The 20,127-nt window shown below is 42.8% G+C and overlaps 1 protein-coding gene and 2 pseudogenes across 2 annotated transcripts in view; 2 read left to right on the plus strand and 1 right to left on the minus strand.

The window, feature by feature from the left end:
• LOC123577861 (zinc finger protein 256-like) overlaps nt 1-10,021 on the plus strand; it is a 29,094-nt gene extending 19,073 nt beyond the window's left edge. For both annotated transcript variants that reach the window (XM_045440174.1, XM_045440173.1), the window contains exon 3: nt 4,985-10,021. In XM_045440174.1, the coding sequence (XP_045296130.1) occupies nt 4,985-7,302 (2,318 nt within the window). In that variant the 3' untranslated portion in view covers nt 7,303-10,021. The remainder of the gene's footprint in view (nt 1-4,984) is intronic.
• Nucleotides 1,086-1,867, minus strand: LOC123578329 (annotated as a pseudogene).
• Nucleotides 10,022-12,401: 2,380 nt separating the features above from the next.
• Nucleotides 12,402-20,032, plus strand: LOC123578446 (annotated as a pseudogene).
• The last annotated feature ends 95 nt before the right edge of the window (nt 20,033-20,127 follow it).

Below are 20,127 nucleotides of genomic sequence, written 5' to 3' on the forward strand. Positions count from 1 at the left end.
AAATGCATGATTTCCTTTTTTATGGCTGAACAATACTCCATTGTATAGATATACACCAGGGTTTATTTATCCATTCATCCATAGATACTTACCTTGTTCTCATACCTTGGCTGTTGTGAACAGTGCTGCAATAAATACAGGAGTACAAATACCTCTTTGAGATACTCAGTTTTTTTAAGGTTTTATTTTTTAAAGTAATCTCTATACCCAAAGTGGGGCTTGAACTCACAACCCTGAGATCAAGAGTCTCATGCTCTTCTAACTGAAACAGGCACTGCTATTTTTTTTGTAATTTTTTTTTAACGTTTTTATTTATTTTTGAGAGAGAGTGTGCTAGCAAGGGAGGGGCAAAGAGAGAGGGAGACACAGAATCTGAAGCAGGCTCCAGGCTCTGTGCCTGGATGCAGAGCTCGTACCCATGAACCTTGAGATCATGACCTAGCCAAAGTTGGACACTTAACGGATTGAGCCACCCAGGCGCCCCTGGTGCTGCTATTTTTAATTTTTGAAAGCTTTTCCATCCTGTACCGATGTGTGTACCAATTTATCTTACCAACTGTGATGATTTCCTTTTTTTCACATTCCTTACCAACACTTGTTCTCTCTTGCATTTTGATAAGAGCTATCCTAATAGGTGTGAGGTGATTTTTCATTGTAACTAAGATTTGCATTTTTCTGATGTTAGTGATGTTGAGCACCTTTTCATGTACCTGTGGGCCATTTATATGTCTTTGGATAGATGTTTATTCAGGTCCTTTGCTCCTTTTTAATTGGGTTATTTGGGTTTTGTTGTTGAGTTTTATGAGTTCTTGATATATTCTGGATATTAATCTCTTGGCAGATATTTTCTCTTATTTCTTAGGTTGTCTTTTCATTTTGTTGATTATTTCCATTGCTATGAAGAAGTTTTTGGTTTGATACAGTTCCACTTATTTATTTTTGCTTTTGTTGCCTTTGCTGTTGGTGTCCTATCCAAAAAATCATTGGCAACACAAATGTCAAGGAGCTTTTTCTGTATGTTTTCTTCTAAAACTTCTATAATTTTAGGTCTTATGTTTTAAGTTTTTAAAAAAATCCAATTCAAGTTAATTTTTGTGAGTGGTGTAAAATACAGGTCCAGTGTTTTTGTTTTTGTTGTATTTGGTAGCCTTAGGGTTTATTAAGCTGTGCCTTAGTGTAGATAGGCACTGGAGCTTGCCCATGGTGCTCTTAACATGGAAAACCCAGGTGTTCTGCCAATTCTTCTTGAGCACTGACAACAGGAAATTGACAGCTAAGTAGATGTTGTCCACAAGGTCCTCATCTGTCATCTTCACATGGCCAATGGCCACTGCCCGACCCAGCATTTTCTTCATCTGGAATTTGATTGTGAACTTCATCCACATAGGCCACGTGTTCTCATTATGGGTCAGCAAGGAAGGGAACTTATCAGCCTTATTCAGGCCTGGGCCCAGGATTTGTGGAATCTGCTTGATCAGAGATTCTGAAAGCAAAAAGGCATCCTAGTTCTTGGCCAGCTTCTTGACTGATTTTTTTATTGTTGTTGAGTTTCTTCAGTGCCTCAATATCCATGTAGGGAATATCCACAGCCTTGGCCTCATCACAGTGCTGCTGGCACCCAAATTACATATGGAGAACTTGGGGTAGGGAGTGGACAAAAGCCCGCAATGTCCACATTCACCGACAGCTAGTCTGGCTTCTCAAACCAGCTGGCAGGCTTGCAAAGTCTCCCCATGCCTCCCATCTTATTTTAAGACCCAAGGTGGAGGTCTTTTTTCTTTTTCCATGTGGATATCCATTTATTGAAGAGACTGTCCTTTCCTCGTTATGCATACTTGGTGTCTTTATCAAAGATTAGTTGACCCATGTGTGCAAAGGTTTATCTCTGGGCTCTCTATTCTGTTTCATTGGTCTGTTTTTATGCTAGTACCATACTGTTTTAATTACTATAGCTTTGGAATATTTTGAAATCAAGAAGTGTGATGTCTCCAGCTTTGCTCTTTTTTCTCAAGATTGCTTTGGCTATTTGGAGTTTTCTGTGGTTCCATATGAATTTTACAATTCTTTTTCTATTTCTGTGAAAAATGTCATTGGATTTTGTTATGGATTGCATTAAATCTGTAGATTGCTTTGGGTAGATTGCTGTGGTAAAATGGACATTTTAACTATTAATTCTTCCAGTCTGAGAACACAGGATGTTTTTCCATTTGTGTCTTCAATTTTTTTCATCAATTTCTTAAAATTTTCAAGATACAGATCTTTCACCTTCTATGTTAAATTTATTTTGAATATTGTTTTCTTTTTGATGCTATTTTAGGTGGGATTGTTTCTCAGTTTTTTTCCCCAGGTAGTTTATTATTGGTGTATATAAATACAATTTAGTTTTGTATGTTGATTTTTTTTTTTAGTTCTACAACCTTACTGAATTCATTAATTACTTCTAACAGTGTTTTGGTGTATTCTTTGATTTTCTGTATGTTAGGTTGTATCACCTGCAAACAGACCATTTTACTTTCATTCCGATTTGGATGCCTTTTATTTTTTTTCCTTAATTACTTGGAGCTAGAACTTCTAGTTCTAGGTTGAATAAAAGTGAAGGTGGGGCACCTGGGTGGCTCAGTCAGTTGAATGTCCATCTCTTGATTTCTGCTCAGGTCGTGATCTCATGGTTTGTGGGATTGGGCCTTGCATCAGGCTCTGCACAGACAGTGCAGAGCCTGCTTGGGATTCATTCTCCTTCTCCCTCTCTCCCTCTCTCCCTCTCTCCCTCTCTCTCTTTCTCTCTTTCTCCCTCTCTCCCTCCCTCCTTCCCCTCCCTCCTCCTCCCCCACTCACACTCTCTCAAAATAAATAAACTTACTACATCTATTGATGTGATTATATGATTTTTACCTTTTAAACTCTTATTCCATTAAGGTGGTGTATTGCATTTATTGATATGCACATATTGAACTATCCTTGGATCCCAGGGATAAATCCTGATTGATTGTAGTGTATGATCCTTGTAATGTGCTTTTGGATTTGGATTTGGTTTGCAAGTATTTTTTTTTCTTTTTTTGAAGAGTTTTGCATTCATGTTCATTGGGGATATTGGCCTGTACTTTTCTTCTCTTGTACTACCTTTGAGGTAATACTGGCCTCATAAAATGATTTTAGAAGTGTTCCTTCAGTTTTTTGGAAGACTTTAAGAAGGATGGCGTTGATTCTTTAAATATGTAGTGGAATTTCCAGTGATTCTGTCCGGTTCTGGGCTTTTCTTTGTTAGGAGATTTTTTTTTTTTTTTTTTAAGTTTATTTATTTATTTTGAGACACACAGAAAGAGAGCCGGGGGGGGGGGGCAGAGAAAGGGGGAGAGAGAGAATCCCAAGCAGGCTGTGTGCTGCCAGTGCAGAACCCAGTGTGGGGCTTGAACTCATGAAGTGTGAGATCATGACCTGATCCAAAATCAAGAGTCGGAAGCTTAACTGACTGATCACCCAGGCACCCCTGGGAGATTTTTTTTTTTTTAATGTTTATTTATTTTTGAGAGAGAGCAAGTGGGAGAGTGGCAGAGAGGGAGACCGAGAATCCCAAACAGGCTCTGTGCTGTCAACACAGAGTCCGATGCAGGGCTTGAGCCCACGAACCGTGAAATCATGACCTGAGCCAAAATTAAGAGTCAGAAGATTAACTGACTGAGCCACCCATGTCCCCTGTTGGAAGATTTTTTATTGCTGATTGACTCTCCTTACCAATTATGAGTCTGTTCAGATTTTCTATTTCTTCAGTATTTAGTATTGTCAGGTTGTATGTTTCTGTGAATTTATCTGTTTCTTCTAGGTTAGCCAATTTGTTGTCATGTAATTGTTCATAGTAGTCTCTTTTGTTTGATTATATTCCTGCAGTATCACTTGTGATGTTTCCACTTTCATTTCTGGTTTTGTGTCTTCTCACGTTTTTCTTAGTCTAACTAATGATTTGTCAAATTGTTTATCATCTCAAAAACCCAACTGTTAGTTTCATTGGTCTTTCTATTTTTCTAGCTTCTGTTTCAATTATTTCTACTATAATTTTTATTCCTTCTTATAACTGATTTTCTTACATTCCATAAGTTTTAATGTATTGTGTTTCTATTTTCATTTGTTTGAATATAGTTCTTGATTTCTTCTTTGACCCATTGTTCAGGATAATGTTGTTTAAGTTCCACATATTTGTGATATTTTCCAGCTTTTCTTCTATTAATGATTTCTAGTTTCATACCACATAGTTGAAAAAGATCCCTGGTATGTTTTCAGTCTTCTTAAGTGTTAAGAATTTTTTTGTGATCTACATGTGAGAGAGTCCTAGACATGTTCCATGTGTGCTTAACAAGAATGTACAGTTAGGGCTCCCGGGTGGCTCAGTCGGTTGAGTGTCCAACTTCGGCTCAGGTCATGATCTCACGGTTCGTGAGTTCAAGCCCCACATCAGGCTCTGTGCTGACAGCTCAGAGCCTGGAGCCTGCTTCTGATTCTGTGTCTCCCTCTCTCTCTGCCCCATCCCCACTCATGCTGTGTCTGTCTCTGTCTTAAAAATAAATTAAAAAAAACATTTAAAATAAAAAAAAAGAAGAATGTACAGTTTATTGCTGCAGTTGGATGGCATCTTTTGTGTATGTCTGTTAGGTCTCTTTGGTATCAAGTGCAGTTCAAATCCAACATTTCCTTACTGATTTTCTGTCTGCATAGTCTGTTGATTGTTGATAATAGGATATTGAAGTCCCCTACTATTATAGCATTGCTGTCTATTTCTGCCTTCTGATCTGTATTTGCTTAATATATTTAAGTGCTTGGATATTGGGCACCTATATACTTGTAATTAATTATTCTATCCTCTTGATAAATTAACTATTTTATCATTATACCAGACCTTGCTCTTTTTTGGTTTTTATTTGCATATTTGTAATTGGGTTGCCCTCTTCCAATAAAGTCTGCGTGTATTTCACTAGTGTTTCTTTGCGTTCAGGTTGCTGCTCTGGGGCAGAAGATGCGGAGGCACCCCTTGAACAGAGCATTTCTGTAGGTGTGTCACAGGCCAGTGTGCCCAAGGCAGCTCTGTCTTCCCAGAAGACCCATCCCTGTGAGATGTGTGGTCCGGTCTTGAGAGACGTTTTCCACTTGGCTGAGCACCAGGAGAAGCCAAGTAGCCAGAAACTATTCAAGTATGGGGCATGTGTGAAACAAATCTATTGCAGTGCAAACCTTCAAGAGCATGAGAAGCAGCACATGAGAGAAAAATCCTTCAGAAGCAGTGTGGACAGGGCCTCATTTGTGAAGAGCAGCAATTTCCATGATTCAGAAAAGCCCTTTACCTATAAGGAGGTTGAGAAGGACTTCCTGACCACCTCAGAACATCTCCAACAACAGGCAGCTCATACTGGAGAGAACAGAATCACCAAGTGTGGGATGACTTTTCAAAGCAAAGAAAGTCATTACACCTGGGAAGAATGCGGTAAAGCCTTTGGTCCCAAACACACACTTGTTCAAGACCAGGGTATCCACACTGGAAGACAGTGTTTTGTGTGTCCTGAATGTGGGAAAACATTCAGGTACAGATCTTCACTTGCTATTCACCAGAGAATCCACACTGGTGACAAGCTTCATGTGTGTAGTGACTGTGGTAAATCATTTACGGGAAGCTCAACCCTCAGTCAACATCGAAGAATTCATACTGGACCAAGGCAGTACAAGTGCAGCAAATGTGGGAAATCTTTTAGCCAAAAATTTGTCCTCCCTTATCCTCAGAGAAGTCACACTGGAGAAAATTGTTACGTGTGTCGTGGCTGCGCTCAATCTGTTAGTCAGAGCTCCATCATTATTCGACAACGTACAATTCACACTGGAGAAATGAGTTATGAGTGCACTGAATGTGAGAAATCGTTTCGACGAAAATCCGATCTCATTGAACACTGGAGAGTACACACAGGAGAAAGGCCTTATGAATGTAGTGAATGTGGGAAATCTTTTACTTCTAGCTCTGCCCTCCGTTATCATCAGAGAATTCATACTGGAGAAAAACCTTATAAATGTAGTGAATGCGGAAAGTCTTTTACCTCTAGCTCTGGCCTCCGTTACCATCAGAGAATTCACACAGGAGAAAGGCCATATGAGTGTAATGATTGTGGGAAATCTTTTACCCAAATAAATCACCTCATTATACACCGAAGAGTTCACACAGGAGAAAGGCCTTACGAATGCAGTGAATGTGGGAAATCATTTAGCCACAAATCTTACCTCTCTCAACACCAGAGAGTTCACACGGGAGAAAGGCCTTATGAATGTAGTGAATGTGGAAAATCCTTTACCTCTGGCTCTGCCCTCTGTTATCATCAGAGAGTTCACACTGGAGAAAAACCTTATGAGTGTAGTGAATGTGGGAAATCTTTTACCAATGGACCGATACTTATTCGACACCGTAGAGTTCACACGGGAGAAAGGCCTTACGAGTGCAATGAATGTGGGAAATCCTTTACCCAAAGAAATCACCTCAATATACACCAGAGAGTTCACACAGGAGAAAGGCCTTACGAGTGCAAGGAATGTGGAAAATCCTTTACCTCTGGCTCTGCCCTCCGTTATCATCAAAAAGTTCACATCGGAGAAAGGCCTTACGAGTGCAAAGAATGTGAGAAGTCTTTTACCTCTGCCTCTGCTCTCCGTTGTCATCAGAGAGTTCACACAGGAGAAAGGCCTTTTGACTGCAGCGAATGTGGGAAATCTTTTAGGGATAGTTCCCAATTGAATCAACACCAGAGAGTTCACACTGGAGAAAAGCCTTACGAATGTAGTGACTGTGGGAGATCCTTTAGTCAGAACTCATATCTCTCTAAACATCGGAGAGTCCACACTGGAGAAAGGCCTTACGAGTGCAGTGAATGTGGGAAATCTTTTACTTCCGTCTCTGCCCTTGGTTATCATCAGAGAGTTCACACTGGAGAAAGGCCTTACGAGTGTAGTGAATGTGGGAAATCTTTTACCAATAGCTCCATACTGATTCGACATCGCAGGGTTCACACAGGAGAAAGGCCTCATGAGTGCAGTGAATGTGGAAAATCCTTTACCCAAAGAATTCACCTCATTATTCACCGGAGAGTTCATACAGGAGAAAGGCCTTTTGAGTGCAGTGAATGTGGGAAATCTTTTACCTCTCGTTCTACCCTCCATTATCATCAGAGAGTTCACACAGGAGAGAGGCCTTATGACTGCAATGAATGTGGGAAATCTTTTAGCCGAAAATCAAACCTTTCTCAGCACCAGAGGGTTCACACCGGAGAAAGGCCTTAGATGGGTAAGAAGCATACAGTTTCCTTGTTCGGTGTAATGATACCAGAGGCAACTCTTTGTAAGGCACCATTTGCCTGAATTCAATCTACTGCATCTAAATGCCAGTAGTAGAGGGGTTTCTCATAAGTTTCAGCTATGTGGCTGAAGCATGTGTGGCTATGTTGCAGTTTCTAAACTGCTGAGGGCTTTCTCCAGATACATTTCACTGCCAGTCTGTGGCCAAAGCTATTTACTCCTCCCCTGGCAAGTCTCTACATCATGCATCAGTCATCACCCCACTCTGCTCAGGGAAGCTGACCTCTGTTCTCATTGCTGGAGGAAATTAGGAGTAACCTGAGTCTCTGGGGGACCCACATTTCCTTCTTTCTGACTAATTGGCATAGACCTGGCCAATGTTGTCCTAGAGAACATCAAATCAGTTCAGCTGGCAGCTTGCAGAGAAGGACGAGCATTTGCAGGGACATGGTCTCCAGAGACATTTGTGATTAATTTTTCCAGCTTCCAAGCCACTCACTCAAGAACTGCTAGCCCCTGTTGCTTTGGTTTGTGCAGTAACAAAGTCCATGTTTAAGTCCTTTTCAATATTGTGTGTTTTATCTACCATGTGTGGTGGTTTATAAACATTTTGCGATCTACAAACATGAAGGGGTGAACAGCTTTCATGGGGGAGGGTCTCAAATTTCTGTGCCTCAAGGGGACAGTATGGTGGCAGAAATGAGCTTACCAGTTTTTGCCAAATTTGCACTGCCCGTGACCTCCTAGGAAAGACTGCATAGAGGTCACCCTGAGGAGGGGCAGGTGTGAGAACCTCAGGTGCTTCTGCGAGCAGCATGATTTTTTTTTTTTTTCCACAGGGGATAGCACAGGGGATGTCAGCACTGTTGAGGGACACCTCTTTCCCAGGTCCTGCAAAGAGCCATGTGTCCTGATATCGTGTGTTTTGTCATTGATTGTAAGGCCATAAGGTTCAGGGGAGACGAGAACTGCTATAGAAACACTGACTTAACAGGGAGTGGAGGAGACTGCAGCCAACTAGACAGAACGTGCCTCTTCTAAAAGTGTGCCCACATATACTCCTGCAGCAGAGGCTGTGCAGAGCTGGGGTGTGCGCAAGTCCATGGACCTCCGGGTGGATGGATCTGGTGTAGCTTACATCGTTGCCATTGGAAATAATTGAAAGGTTTTGTGGATTCCTGCAGCCTCTTAGTGATGTTCATCTCAAGACCACTGCTGCACAGGCAGGAAAACAGATCGAGAAAAGGGGGATCTGTAGTCTGGGGATGCGGCTTTTGTGACCCAGCCAGCAGTCCTCTTGACTCTCATGGAGAGTCCTTCGTTGATAGCTATATTTGCTTTCACAGCAAAACTAGCCTCCGCGGGGTGAGACTGTGTGTTGAATGTAGGGTTGCAAAACCTATTTTCCAAAAAGAGTTGGACAAACAGATTTTTTATCTTAAATTATTTAAGAAAGGTTTATTAAGGTATAATTACATGTAATAAACTGTACATATTGGAAATGTAGTCTTTAGTAAGTTTTGACATACTTACAAACCTCAGAAAACATCGTGGTCTTATAGTGATCATATCGGTCATTGTATATTTACCTCATGTCCTTTATCTGCCTTCACAGCACTCCAAGTAACCATTGATTTACTTTCCATTAAAAAAAAAAAAAAAAAAAACCTCTATTTTCTAGGATTTATATAGTGGGAATCAAAGTTTTGTTTTTTTTTTAAGTTTTTAAAATTTTATTTATTTTGAAAGAGAGCAAAGGAGGGAGAGAAACTCACGCAGGCGCTGCCCTGGCAGCGCAGAGCATGATGTAGGGCTTGAACTCATGAACCATGAGGTCATGACCTGAGCCAAAATCAAGTTGTATGCTTAACCAGCTGAGCCACCCAGGTGCCCCCCCCTTTTTTCCTACTTTTGTGTTGCATAAATAATTGTAGATGCATCAATGATGTATAAGTAGGTGATCTTTTTTTTTTTTTTTTTTTTTTTTTTGGCTGAGAAATATTCTTTTGAGTTATACCACTCTTAGTTTACCCATTAATTTGTTTACAGGCATTTGGGTATTTCTAATTTTTGCATATGGAAAATAAAGTTGGTATAAACATTCATGTGTAATTATTTATATGGATATGTGTTTCACTTATTTTTTGTCTGTAACTCAGAGTGGAAAGTCTGAGTCGTAGGGTAAATGTTTAACTTAAAGAATTTAGCATATTGTGATGTAAATGGTATACCTTTTTGTACTCTTACCAGCAGTGTATGAGAGTTCCATTTCCTCCACATCCTAGTGAATTGTTTGGTTTGGTCATTCTTAACTTTAATCCTTTTTATAAGTTTATAGTGCAGTCTCAGTGTTTTAACTGCATTTTCCTGAGGAGTCATGATGAGCATTTTTTTCTGATGTGTATTTGCTATCTATATTTTTGCTAAACTGTTCATATCTTCTGCCTATTCTATGAACTTTGGTTATTTTCCTTTTACAAAAGGATGTGAAACAACAGATGTATGTTGGAATTTCATTTTGTGACTTTTCCTTTGTGGGATAATTATTTTTAATACTGAAAGTATATGTTCTCATTGTTTTCAGTTTTTTAATGCTATGCATAATGGACACACATAAACACTTTTAATCTACATTAATATATTCTCCTTCACTTTCTAAAGTCCAGACATTTAATAATACAATAAAGCCTTGCGTTGTAGTGTCCACCCATTTTCCTGGTCTGTCATTATGGAGGTTGGTAGGCTGGAGCAGGACTCTCGGGGCACCAGGTGGGCTCAGGATGGAGAAGGTGTTTTTGGAGTCCTAAAGCCCAACAGAGAGGATATAAGGCACTGATCAGGATCCCTAAGCCCTGGGTTTGAACCCCAGATCCCCAGGACACATTCCCATCTTCTGTGGGCCTCAGGTTCCTCTTGTGTAAAAGGCGTGTAAGGTGTAGGCTGCTCCTGAGCATGTGGAGGTCATTTGCTGTGCAGTGGCACCTGCGGCCTATCTAGCCCTGAGCAACTCCAACTTCTGCCTGCAGTGGCACCCCTGGGCCAGGCAATGTTTCTCCAGTGCCCCAACAGCCCTCTATCCCTTGGTGTGTTTGAGAAAGAAATGGGGCCTTCCAGTACCTGCTAACCTGCCTGCGGGGGAAGCGGGGCTTCACCTGGGAATCTGGGCAACTCGTTATTGCTCCCGGAGTCTCAGCTCCCTGACTGACAGGGAGGCAGTGATGGTGCTTACCTTGGCCCCTGTGAGAATTACTAAGACTCGCACCCTGAGCATTTATCAGTGTCAGGACTTGCGGGCTTGCATTGTGAGCATCTCTAATTATGGCAACCTGAGGAGGTGACAATGATTTTTGTATTTCCAGAGAAGTCCAGGGTTGGAAAGATGGAGTTGGTTCCTCAAGGTCGTATAACAGACAAGTGTCAGATTTGAGAGACTGGATTCAAACCTGAACAACTAGCTCCGGCCCTGGGTGTGTGTAACCCCTGTACCACAGTTCATGAAGCCCTCAGCCCAGGGCAGGTGCATAGCAAGGACCAAGGAGGTGCTGTTGCTGCTGCTGTTCTCCTTGGAATGGTCATGACTGTTTTCCCACTTGTCCTCTGCCCCCACTGTCCTCATGGGGAGGCCATTTTCATCTCCAGTGGCCTTCCCCAGGGAGGGCTTTTCTCTCAGTCACAGTAGCATTATGTACATGACTGCATTAGCCTCCTCCTTGAGCCCAGCCCAGAGCTCAAACCTTAAGACACCTTCGTGATTCACAGTTGGGTCTCTCTATCTTTATCAGCAATGGAGTGATAAGCTCAGATCCCACTCACCAACCCGAAGGTCAATGTGATGCCTTAGTTTGACTTCCAGGTGTTTATGACCTTCACTCTGGTGGGCTGGGCACAGCCCAGAGAATCTAGTACCTGGAGGTGATGCTGGAGACCTTTGGACTCTTGGTCTTGCTAGGTAAGGGCTCACCTCCCCAAGCATCATCTCTCTCCCTTGCTGCATCTCTGCTTTTCCCATAGGAGGAAACACTGAGCTCTGGAAAGAGCCAGGTCCCAATGCAGCCTCTGTCTCCCTAGCTGTGTGACCTTGACACACACACCTGGCCCAATGAAGGCCTGCCGGCAGCTGCTTCTGAGGGTCCGCCATCGGTTATCCTCTTGCTTCTCGGAGCCTGTGACACCGACATGGGACATGGAGAACAAAGTTGTACCAGCAGGCGAACACCAGGCCACTACGGCAGCAGGATGACAGCCAGGGGGTAAAGTTGGAGGTTATAAAATCGACAAATATTGGCCATCGCTTGCCTTAGAGAGGGTTTGGGAAATCAGAAGAGCACAAGGGAGGCTGCAAGGCGTAGTGGAACAGGGATAGAATCAGGTGGCAGAAGCCCCAGGCCCTCCCTGCCCTGCTGCTTCCTGCTGTGTGATAGCCTCTCATCTGCCCAGTGGAGGTTATAACCTATGCCCCGCCTACCTTACGTGGCCATTATGAGAAAGAGGAGATAATGGCTGCCAAAGTACCAAATCGGTATTAGCTTTCATTTTTGCTACAATTTTTAAGATCTGGTGTCTGACCCAAAGGAGTTCACAAGAAGGGGGGGAAGGGGGGAGGGGAGAGGGGGAATGGCCAAACTGCTTTCCATCTTGGTTACAGGGTTCTACATCTCCACCACTAGTATTACTGAGAATTTGATGGAAAAGGAAAGAAGCCTCAGTTCTCGCTGCCACAGGAAAAAATTACAGGACAGCAAAATGAACGTAAAGGTGAGCAAAGTGTTACTAAAGTACACTCCGAGGGAGACAAAGCTCCCCCTCCCCCCAGGTGGCCTTCGGTTGGGGCTCTCCATCAGGACATCTAAGGTCCGTCCTCCTGTTGCGCATGCCTAGCTTCCTGCCCAACAGTAGCCTATGAATTTCAGTTTCTTTAGATGCTCACCAACCCTTGCTGTAATCGATCTTTTTAGTGTTAGCCATTCTGATATTTGTCTCTTGGATCTCCTTACAAAAATGTGGAGCACGGCACCTGGTAGGCTTCTTTGTCTTTAAGAAGCAACATTTCCTCAACTAGTAACACTTGTCCTATGCCAGAGGATATGGAGGCCATGGACGGGGTCCTGTGGGAAAGAGCTGTGCAGCAGATCTGGGCTGTGGTGGGAGCAGTCCTGTCCACTGGGCCACAAAATTGAGCAGCCCACCTGGTAGGCAACATGCAGTGTGGGGTTTGAGTAAGTCCAAGCCAGAGAATCACAAGACAGTCCCCCAGGGCTCTGGAGGAAGCCTATGTGTCTGTAGTACAGACTTCTACATCATTTTGACACCATTCCTGTTGAGTCATTGTCTCCAAATAAGAACTGAACAGTGAATAGGGTGTATAAATATCTGTGCATCCAGAACAACCCACTATGAGGAGAGTTCTCTTGGACCGACCAAATTATAAAGTCAAAGGACTCTGGTGTATTTAATTAGAAGGTAGAAATGTGCAGTCAGGATTGAGCCAAATCAGATCTAGAGAACACAACTGGGCTTCATGAGAACCCACCAATGTGGCAATAGCTCACTATAATGGCTGTACTGGGCGTTAAGGGCTTGAGCTTGGGTTCTGCTTGCCTCATTTTGGTTTATGGTTGCAAGTAAAATCAATGGTAGCTGCATCACAGCCATATTCAAGGTGTCCCTGAAAGACAACGAAGAAGCAGCATTTTACCTATGCTTTGGTCTGGCCGTCCACTTTGTGTGGAACCATTATTATCCCAAGCTGATAATATATGTAGATTCCAGGTAGGAGCCAGTGATCCGCCCTGGTGAAGAAGGAAGAGTGAAGAAGATTGGAAACCAGGGGGTCTGTAGTAGAGACATGCAGATGTACTTACAGAAGTCTGCACACAGGAGGGAGATTTCTGTCTGGCTTACTGAAATTTACCAACCAATTCAAACAACAATCACATCAATTGTCTTATACTCCAGGCAAGCTCCTGGTCCTGGGACATCGTGCTGGCTATTTCTTCTCCATGGAACATCTTCCCCAAGATTCCAAATCTCTCCTTTCCCTCCTTTAATTGTGTGGTCAAATATCTCCCTATGAGAGCAACCCTGGCCCCTCTATTTCCTATCGAATTCCTCCTGAATCCACATCCTTGCCATTACTTGGTAATGCTTATTTCATATTTCCACAGCACCTGCCACCTTATAATTTAGTATAATATAGAATAGTCTCTTCACTGCTTATTGGTCACTCCCCTCAATAACTTTGAATGCAGGCTACGGTAGGACACATTTCTTTCTTTACTGTATGTGTAACATATCTAGACCAGTCTCTGAACCAGGTAAGATGTTGAGTGAACGTTTTTGAAACAATGAAACAGCACAAAGCTATATAGCTTTCCTTCCACTTTTCCATGTATTTCTATTCTCACTTGATTATTTCCTTCCCTCTAAGTGTAATTTTCCTCAGAGTTCTCAAAGTGAGAAAAAAATAAACAACACGCTTTTTAGAAAGAAGAATTTCCTGCTAGCCAAGTTTCCAGTGTAGCCGTGGGTTCAACTTCATTCTTTTACACCTTAGAACTCAATGTTCTGTGCTTCCTGCCTGAAGGTTCTGCACTCTTGTCCAGTGTCAGTGGTACTGGGGGTATGCGTGGGGGGTGCACACCAAGTAAGTCTCTGACACCATCTGGGTGTCCTACAATTGAAATCGGTTCTGACACTATCTACCTGGAGATAGCAGGGATCCCACAGGCTGAGGGCTCAGTCCTACAAGACTGCTGCCCCTCCCCCACTTCAGATACCAGTCGCAAGCCCATGTTGTCACATGTCCTTCTCACCTACCTGTGTTCCATCTCTCTGTGAGCCCCTTTCGAGGCATTAATGCAATTTTGAAAAAAAAAATTTTTTTTTCAACGTTTATTTATTTTTTTTGGGACAGAGAGAGACAGAGCATGAACAGGGGAGGGGCAGAGAGAGAGGGAGACACAGAATCGGAAACAGGCTCCAGGCTCTGAGCCATCAGCCCAGAGCCCGACGCGGGGCTCGAACTCACAGACCGCGAGATCGTGACCTGGCTGAAGTCGGACGCTCAACCGACTGCGCCACCCAGGCGCCCCCTAGGCATTAATGCAATTTTGGATTTCCCTCATTACATAACTCATTTGTTCAATCCTTTGAAAATTACAAAGATGCAGAAGTAGAGGGCTTTACACCAGGTGATACATCTGCATTCACTGTTAAGCCTCAGTTTTGCCAGAGAGGTGAAAAGGTGACTATCACCAGAAAATTATAATGGTTTAGAAGGTTTGCATCAGGAACCAGGGACAGATATATATTATTTCAGATGTGAATGAGAAACGGTAGTATTAGAGGAAGTCATCAAGAAGTCACCATCGGTTGAGTGAAGAGATGGGCCTGGGCAGTCAGAGGCTCCAAACCCCTCCCCTGTCCTGGGAATGTCCACTCTGCTTGCCTTCCCTGCACTAGAAGCTGCCCGAGGACACAGCCTTGCGATACTAAGTGTTGTTGATACCATCCGGATGGTATATGCAGCTGAACCCAGTGAAGGTTTCTATATTTTAAGATTCCGGCGGGCAGATGCAGAGATCTGTTTATCTTACAGTCACCCAAGGTAAGCCTCACACATAAGTTTCCTTGCTTAATTCTGCCACCTAGCAATCTGGAGCGGTCTGCCTCTGTCCTCTGTGTACAAGGGCCAGTTTCAGATGATACCCAGGAAGCTCCCCAAATTATGAACTAACAGGTAGAAACAAGAAATGTACTGGATGGAAGAGTGAAACTATAATTGTTTTAACGTGTACAACATTTAAAGAGATATTTTAAAAAGAGACTCAAAGAGACTGAATAGTACTGATGGGGAGAATATCTGTTAAGAGATATGGTTAAACAACTTGTCTTTGCCAACTCCTTGGGGCTTCTCTCTAAAGAGTTCCTTCAGACAAGGGCAGCGTTGGAAGGAAATATTTTCTAGGTGACATTGGACATAAACTTGTCCTTTATTTTCACAGAGGGGCAGAAGGATCTGTCTCAGCACTACATTCTCTCAAGTGACTTCTAGGCCAATACACTTTGCCCCAGGATTCTGAGGTGGGTGGAGCTAAGGAATGATGTCTCCAAAGTGCCTTGGATTCTGCTCTTTCCTCTGGTGGGCCCTGTAACTCCTGCTAAATTCCTCTCCTGCTATGAGTAGACTGGACCAAGAAAGAGGAAAAACAACCGCAGAAAAATATTCATAGATACTGTCTTTCAGACATTCCAGAAAGATGGACCATCCCAGTACACACGTTCATGTTGTTCTTCGTTAATGTTATGTGTCCTAACCTCATGGTTGGCCATGTGGCTCCATGATCTTTGACCTACACAGGCACAGGAAGCAAGGCCGTCGAATTCACAGCAACAGCCTTTCCCCCAGACCTTCCCACGAGGCTAGAGCCCTCAGCACAATTCTTGTTCTGGTGAATGTTTGTCTCCTTTTACTCTGCCTTCTATTTTATATTTTCACATACCCCTGATTATGGGATTAGGAAGCCACACCTCTGATGAATGCCTCTGCATGGGTGTCTTCAGGGTCCCTGACAGTCATCCTTTCAGTCTCTTTGGCAGTGAAACCCAGGTCTCTGTTTTGTTTTGCCCACTGGGCAAAACCCCAAATGTTCCAAATGCAGTTTCTGGGCTAGAAGTCCTCTCTAAAACATCCGATCATTTATTTAGTCAACTTTATGTATTTGTAGGCTCTCATTGTATACCATTTAATCTTCCAGGACATTTTGATTCAAATTGAGTAACAATGATAATAACTCTGCTTTGGATTGCTTATAGTGTATGGAAAACAGGAACGCTATTGATAATTATTTTTAAAGAATTTTCTAAAATTGAATACTGTTAATCACTAGAGATATTCAGGAAATTTTATGATAGTATAATATAGGGAATTGTCACCTTAAGTAGGGAGGTAAACTGGAACAAGCTTGAATTACCAGAAATTTATTTTATTTAGGAATGACAGAGAAATTGCAATTCAGCACATATAATGTAGAAAGATACAGGCAAGTCCAATGGGGGTTTCAAGCAGGCTGTATTTAGGGCTTGCAGTGCAAAGATAGAGGAGTCAAGCCCAAGTCCAAGCAGGAAGTTCATTGTCTTGAGGATGGAGATTCTTGGGGGATGTTCATTGGTCAGGTGACAAGTCTTCTGCAAATCAAATGTTTACAGCAAATCAGTCTCTCGGTTCTTTTTTGTTTTTTTAATAATTTTTTTGAATGTTTATTTGTTTTTGAGAGAGAGAAAGAGAGAGACAGAGCATGAGCATGAGCATGAGCAGGGAAGGGCAGAGAGAGGAGATACAGAATCCAAAGCAGGCTCCAGGCTCTGAGCTGTCAGCACGGAGCCTGATGTGGGGCTTGAACTTGCGAACCGTGAGATCATGACCTGAGCCAAAGTCAGATGCTTAACTGACTGAGTTACCCAGGAGCCCCGGGTTTGTTTGTTTTTTTAATATTTTAATGTTTATTTGTTTATTTTGAGAGAGAGAGAGAGAGAGAAAGTACAAGTGGTGTACAGGCAGAGAGAAGGAAACACAGAATCCCAAGCAGGCTCCTCACCATCAGTGCAGAGCCTGATGTGGGGATTGAACTCATGAATCATGAGATCACAACCTGAGATGAGATCAAGTATCAGATGCTTAACTGACTGCACCCCCCAGGAGCCCCAGACTCTCAGTTCTCAAGTTCCACTCTTCTGAGAGTCTGTGTGTGAGAGTCTCCATTTCATATTTTCTGGTTCCATTTTAAATTGAGATCCTTTCACAGAATGTTCAGGATTTAGGAGTTTGGGGTAGAAAACACTTCTGATTTGAAATTTATGCAGACACCTATATATAGATATATTTAAATTTACAAAGCATAGTGGGGGCAAATGTTTTGATCAGAGAGAAGGAAAGCCAGAAGTACTCTAAGTTGGAGAGACGCATGTGGAATTTAAAAAACTGAAGGAAGATCATTGCCTCTGTGGAAAAATGTATGATGGAGACAGGGGCGAGAAAAGAAGCCCAGAAAGTAGGTGAAGGGTTTTCATGCCAGGTATCTGAGGACACCGCAAAGACCAAAATGTTCAGAGCTTTTCTTAGGCCAGATGATGTGTTTGTGAGGGTTTAATCAGGCTGCATAAATAATCAGCGTTGCTTATGATACAAAATGATGAAATTCGAAGTGGGGTTCATGAGCAAACAGCTAAGAAAGAATTCTTGAGACATTTTTGGAGAAAAAAGGTGATTTTATTATAGCACGGGGACAGGACCCATGGGCAGAAAGAGCTGCCCTGGGGTTGTGAGGAGTGACTGATTATATACTTTTAAGTTTGCAGAGGGAGTGGGGATAGAGAAATTTTGAAGCAAGGCTTTCAGGACCTTGAGGGGCTAGCTGTTAAGGTTACTTTTAGACTTTAATAAAATATAAACATAAAGTCACTAAGGCAGCCATGAGTTCCTTGGGGAAGGTCACGCTCTGCGTGTTTCAGGTGTCTGTCAGTGGACTGCAAGCTGGAAAGAGATTTAATTTAAGCTACATTTTTCTTGCCTTTGTTTCCATCATCACAAAATACTAAGTTTCAATTGAAAGAAATGTATTTTACTTTATTAAACTCTATGTTTTAGCACTTGGTAATATTTGCTTTATTTTCTTAAGTATTTGAATTTTTTAAAGTTTATTTCTTTTGCGGGGGGGAGGGGGGTGGGGGGGGTGGGGCATAGAGAGACGGAGACAGAATTCCAAGCAGGCTCCGCACCATCAGGGCAGAGCCTGATGCAGGGCTCAAACTCACGAACCATGAGATCATGATGTGAGCTGAAGTCATACACTTAAGTGACTGAGCCACCTAGGCACCCTGTTTTCTTTAAGTAGTTCTTAGAAATAATGCATTTACAAGGGCACCTGGGTGGCTCAGTCAGCTAAGCATCCAAGTCTTGGTTTCAGCGCAGGTCATGATCTCACAGTTTGTGAGTTTGAACCCCACAACTCCCCATGCTGTCCATGTGGAGCCTGCTTGGGATTCTCTCTCTCTCCCTCTCTCTATGCCCCTCCTCCATGTGCACTGTCTCTGTCTCTTTCAAAATAAATATGTAAATTTAAACAAACAAACAAAAAGAAGCAATGCATTTACAGTGGATACTGGAAGTAAATATCACTAAATGCACCTTTTGGAAATTGCATTTTCATAAAAGTCACTTTTAGAAGTTATTGTGAGCCACTGGCAACGGGAAGATACTTTCAAATAGTTGAATGGTCTTTGTCTATCATCTAACTTTAGTAACTCCTTTGCCTTCTATTACCACTAAAACATTAATAGAATATTTTTCATATGTTGGAGCCCTAACCCCTAAGCGACTACTTTTAAAGAGGTCACTAAGGTTAAATGAAGTCACTAAGGTGGGGTCCTACCCTATTCAAACTGGCAGCATTTTTTTAATTTTTTTTTTCAACGTTTATTTATTTTTGGGACAGAGAGAGACAGAGCATGAACGGGGGAGGGGCAGAGAGAGAGGGAGACACAGAATCGGAAACAGGCTCCAGGCTCTGAGCCATCAGCCCAGAGCCTGACGCGGGGCTCGAACTCACGGACCGCGAGATCGTGACCTGGCTGAAGTCGGACGCCTAACCGACTGCGCCACCCAGGCGCCCCCAAACTGGCTGCATTTTAAGAAGAATAGACACCAACACTGCTCGCCAGGAGGAAAAGGCCCCATTAGGACACAGCTAGAAGGTAGCCATCCACAAGCCAAGGAGAGAGACTATAGATCACCGAACCTGTTGACCCGTCCATCTCACACTCCCAGCATCCAGAACCGTGAGAAATACATTCTGTTGTTGAAGCCACCCAGTCTGTGGTGTTTTGTTGTGGCCACCCCGGCAGACTAACACAGCTCTCACTTCACGTGTTCTCTTTGCCAAAGACATAAATAACGAGGCTCCACACCCAAAAGATGTAGTTGGGGACACACCTGGTAGAATTCTAAAAATGCCACAATAATTTAAATCGGCTTCTGAAGTTTTTAATTTTTTTTTTGAGAGAGAAAGAGAGCAGGGAAGGGGCAGAGGGAGAGAGAGAATCTTCTTCTATTTTTAAAATGTTTATTCATTTTTGCTTCTGTCCTTGGCTCCTTGCATAGGTCGTTCCTTCCTTCCTGCTTTGCCCTCACCATTTGCGGTATGCCTCAGAGCCTCCGACCCTCCTACACCACCTGAGGCTTCAGGAAGCCGCCCCCACGATAGAAGAGGACCAGGAGCTGGAGGGAAAAATACCTGGATTGAACCTCAGTGGCTGAAGGTGAGAAGAAGACAGCCCTGGAAATGTGTGACAATTGTGTGACATTTTTGTTGCACAAGGAGGAGGACCATACCCAAAGAAATGCTCTTCGTTACATGATCATGAAGAACCCAGAAGTGGAATTTTGTGGTTACACTACAACCCATCCTTCAGAGAGCAAAATTAATTTATGCATTCAGACTTGAGGTGCTCTTCCAGCTGTTGAGCAGCTTCAGAGAGGCTTGACAGGGCTTGTGAATGTCTGCCAGCATGGGCTGGACAAATTTGAGGCCAGCATAAGGGAATATAAGGATCAACAAGCAAGCAGAAATGAATCCACATTCTAGTCTCTTATGCACTGTTGTTGCTTGAGTTGTTCATGTTAGCTATTCTGACAGGTGGGAGGTGGTATCTCATTGTGGTTTTGATTTGTATTCCCCTGATGATGAGTGATGTTGAGCATTTTTTAATGTACCTGTCAGTCACGTGGATGTCTTCTTTGGAGAAGTGTCTATT

Source organism: Leopardus geoffroyi, chromosome E2 (genome assembly GCF_018350155.1).
Source record: "Leopardus geoffroyi isolate Oge1 chromosome E2, O.geoffroyi_Oge1_pat1.0, whole genome shotgun sequence".
Classification (NCBI taxonomy): Eukaryota; Metazoa; Chordata; class Mammalia; order Carnivora; family Felidae; genus Leopardus; species Leopardus geoffroyi.